A 4,473-nucleotide genomic window follows, 5' to 3' on the forward strand; every position below is an offset into this window, starting at 1 on the left:
TCCCCTTTCACAGGCCCAATCTCAGAACCTTCAAATAGATGGTAAAATTCAGTTTTTAACTGTCTGTTAGGTAAGACTTGTCTCAGCTGCTTGCAGCACAGCGGGCAAAAGGACTGGGATGGGAGAGGGAAGAGGAGAAGTCGTACACAAACATACAATATCAGGAAGAACTGACACAGAAATTCTGGTAGAGTTAAAACCTGTACACCAAAGTACTTACAGGTTTGAACTATTCCCTAGACTGCACACAAATGGAATGCAAGCCAATGTGGATCACAGAGCACTAGTATCCTGCAGTGAAAACACCACTCAAAAGTGGATCGTGCCATTCTAGGTCTGCACCTTAACTCTTGTCACTAACTCAGGTGACAAAAGACCTGAAAATATTTGATCAAAGGAGACTAATTGAAGATTTAAAACAATACCCAGAATATTGTGTGTTATGAAAGAGAATACTGTGTCTAATGACAAATTATCCCCATTGTTTTTCCCTGACTTCAGTACAGGTGCAGGCCTGTGGTTCCAACTGCATCAGAGTGCCTCTAACATTTTTCCTTCCAGCTGCTTGTTCCTAACACTGATCTTGAACAAAAGTAACATGCATTCTACTCCAGGGTGGAAAACTAAGATACTGGCAACAGAAATATTTTGTGGGCCCATCAGAAGCAAATCCAGCTCTACTATAGCTCGGTGGTTGCTAAATCCACTATAAAGAAAGAGAGAAAAGCTTCCAGATGACACTGATAAATGGGAGAAGCTGGGAAAGAGCAAACAGGATCATACTTTTGCACCTGCCAGTAGATTGGCTTCAGCACAACATGAAACTGCACAAGGGAGCTTAGCAGTAGGTCAGAAAGAGAGAAAAGGGATACTACATGCAGAAAGCAGCATGGAAAAAAAAATCCCATTGTTTGTAGGATCAAGAGGCAAAAGACTGCCTAAAAGATCACTTCTCTTCCCCCACAGGTGTAGCACTGGCAGAAATATTTTACTGAAATAAAGAAAAAAGAAATGGTTGACAAACAAGGTAGTAATTCTGAAAGCAGGAGACAATTTTTCACAGGAAATGGCGTATTATGGCAAAACCTAGTCAGTGTGAGTCTAACCTATTTTTACATTGAGAATAAAATTCAGAAAATATGGAACAAGTTGTCTATAGACAAATCACGTTTTATGGTTTACGAGATGAAGCACACGACAAATTACATTTCGACTTGTCAAGACAGCATTCGTATATATGTTGGCTGCAAAACATCTTCATGGTTTAAATAAAATGCATAAACACAACAGCTTTACATACCCTCCCACTCATAAAATAAAAGACAACAAACCTGGCTGAGGATCCTTCCAGACTGATCTCCCATTTCTTTTACAAGGTCAAAAATTTGGAAATTCCAATTGTTCATCTTCTCCATTAGTGAATCATGGTCTAATAACATTGTTTCTAATGCATAACTCTGCTCCACCTGTATGAGATTAAGATATTTTATCATCCCTAAAATAACAATGAAAACTAATTTATCAGTTGAGCTGGCAAAAAAAGCCAGAAAAATGATAAAACACTAGTGAACTTATTGAACGGCGCTGCAACTACAGCTGTGATAAAATCATAAATCAATAGTGCAAATAATACAGTTAAGGGCTTGACTTTTCCTATGTTGGGGCAGCAGATCCCAGGGTTTTCTGAGACCTTGCTAAATTTTCCTTCTTACTTCTTTTTAAACAAGATGAGTTAATAAAACAAAGCAAAAATATGCGTAGGCCAACTAGATATCTACTGAGCTTCAATAGTTCATTATTTGAACAAGTTTTAAGGAACCTGATCTATAAATCCAAAATGTTGCTAAGGATTAAACCATTTGTCTCCCTCTACTTCCAATCAACTGCATTCTATCAACATTCATTTGCAAATCTTGCTGGAACTTCCGAGAGAAAATACTGGTTGATCAGTGTTTGAGCATACTCTCAACATTACATCTACATCTAAATCAATCCTGATCAATAAAAAATTCATATAATGACCAGCTTTCCTGTCATTTGCTAGTAAAATTCATGCAAGCTAGAAATAAACAATTGTTAAATAAAAATTTGAATTCCAGCAATGCATAATTTCACTTTAGAAATTACAATTTTTGCAATGCAAAGACCTCTTCACAACAAGTTTAAAATTATGAAGAAATACTGTATTGATAAAAGTTATTGCAAGCTTTTTTTGCAATTACATGCTTACAAGCAGATTATTTTGTGTTTGATCGATCATTTCCTTCCTTTCATCTTTTTTCTTCTCTATATGCTGGAAAGATTCTTTTGAAAAATTAGCACTTCCAATTTCACCTGAAAGAAAACACATAAATACTATATCAAAAATTTATTTGTGAATTACTCTTTAATAATTTTTGAACTCATCATACAAATTATTCACAGAAATTTAAGTCTTAGCTTGTTTCTAAGCCATTTTATTAAGAATTATACAACAAAAAAGTTGTAACAGACAAAACTGATTAGACAAAACTTATCTGAAGATTGAGAAAAGCTAAAACTAACTTTTTTTTTGCAAAAATTGGATCAGTGATTAGTTTAGCTGAGCTGGCAGAGAACTTGTTTGGTATAGGGAGTACAGAAGTATAAAGGTATGAGTGGAAGGCTGTTTTAAAATCCTTACTATGAAGCAGGCAATATTTTATGTTATCTTGATTTTTCTAAATCACAAAATAAAAAAAATTTATGCATATGAGCTAAAGTATAGAAAAAAATTTAAGTAGAAATATAAAAATTTTAAGTTGACTGGACTAGGAAAAAAAAGCAGTAAGTTGATATCAAATATTTGTCTATTTTGAAATCCCACCTGATTTTCTGTCTCTATATTCTGCAAATTCTGGTTCTGGTGTTGGAACAGGCTTGAGTATCTGACGTCCACAGCTTACAGAATACATGAAAAATATTTACAACATTCAGTAACTGTCTTCTTTTGCTACTGATGTCTTCTACTGAAAAATATCTGCAGATTACTTTTTTTAAAAAGGCTTTTGAAGGTTCCTTCAACAATTAACATTTTCTCCCACATTTGGCACACAAAGATTTAGTTTGGACTAAGTAATCAACCATCACCTCCCCCAGACTCACCTCCATGAATTATTAAAGTAGGGCTCGTTACTTAAAATGTATTCAGAAATACAGAATCCAATTCCCAAGTAAGAAATCCTTCTTTTCTAAAAATCCATAGAATATTGTTACTCTAAAATAACAGCTGTTGTGAGGGATGGGTCACTTCAAATCAATGACATACACAGAGAATTCTTTAGTCTCCCATGGATAATACAGTCATATGCCCTTTTTTCAATCCTAGCAGATGCAGAGGTGTTGCTACATTTTTTCACTTTAACTGTACTCCTTTCAACACACATGAAGTTACCAGATATGTAACAGAGTTTACAGTACCTGCTACACACATAACCTACAGGTGTTTTAACTTGCTGTTGAAAATCTGGAGAGCTAGGTGTGTATGCTGGAGGCTTATGTATATTAATGCTTGGTTTTGTAAGGAAATCAGCAGTATCAGGAAATTCTACAGGTGACCAGTTGCTGAAAGCCCCGCTGGAGACAGATCCATGACTGGGTGAACCCACAGGACTCAGGCCAGGAGAAGCACCTTCCAAAACAAACATTGCATGGGGTTCAGGTCACAGTAAAAACACGGCTGTTTACAAAGACTGGATTTAAACAACAAGAACATGCTGATGTTATTTTAGCACTATCTTTACATGACAAAAACCCATCAACTGTAATACATGATGTACTAACTACCATCTTGAGCCATGTCTCTGAGCTGCATGAACTGCATGATCTTACCTGCTCGTCTGGGACTTATATAGTGAGTCAACGTCATAGAAGATGATCTTTGCTTTGGTATTGTCAGCAAGTTTGCACCAAAAGACCCATTTGAATGAGATCCTTGGCTGAGGAGAAAATAGTGAGAATTACTTTTTTTTCTTTCCCAGTTGTTCTTCCATTTTTATTCAATAAAATGCTTTAAAAATACCTATACTGCCCCGTGACAGATCCACTACCATTCAAGAAAGACAAAGTATTAGAAAGATCAGCTAGACAATCTGTGTCAATTATATGAAATAAAAACTACTGGGTACTGGGTGAAAGCATCAGAAAATTTTATACAGCCCTAAAATTACACAGTAAATATACTCAGACCAAGTGCAGTAGGGGATACTTCTAACGTGCTACTTTTCTCAAACATTTGAACAAATCAGGCTATTTTCTAACAGATCCGAGAACATTTAGAGGATTGATTACTTTGGAAATACCATGAAAACCTTACCCAGCTACAGTGATTTTCAAATAAATGTTGAGTATTTAACTATTTTATTTATTACAAACTTAAAACTAAAGTTGTTTTTAACATCAAGTCAGATTGTGCTTCAGTTGCCAAATCGTTCAACTCAATTGTTGAATCCTGCC

At 35.4% G+C, this 4,473-nt stretch overlaps 1 protein-coding gene across 1 annotated transcript in view; it reads right to left on the reverse strand.

The window, feature by feature from the left end:
• PDE3B (phosphodiesterase 3B) overlaps positions 1-4,473 on the reverse strand; it is a 93,778-nt gene that overhangs the window by 15,579 nt on the left and 73,726 nt on the right. Inside the window, exons 5-8 of the mRNA XM_027889878.1 lie at positions 3,850-3,956; positions 3,439-3,649; positions 2,846-2,919; positions 2,231-2,334 (exon numbers count right to left, since the gene is read on the reverse strand). Coding sequence (XP_027745679.1) covers positions 2,231-2,334; positions 2,846-2,919; positions 3,439-3,649; positions 3,850-3,956 — 496 coding nt within the window. The remainder of the gene's footprint in view (positions 1-2,230; positions 2,335-2,845; positions 2,920-3,438; positions 3,650-3,849; positions 3,957-4,473) is intronic.

Source organism: Empidonax traillii, unplaced genomic scaffold (assembly GCF_003031625.1).
Source record: "Empidonax traillii isolate 1590-97213 ecotype Southwest subspecies unplaced genomic scaffold, ASM303162v1 scaffold274:size1118153, whole genome shotgun sequence".
Lineage (NCBI taxonomy): Eukaryota > Metazoa > Chordata > Aves > Passeriformes > Tyrannidae > Empidonax > Empidonax traillii.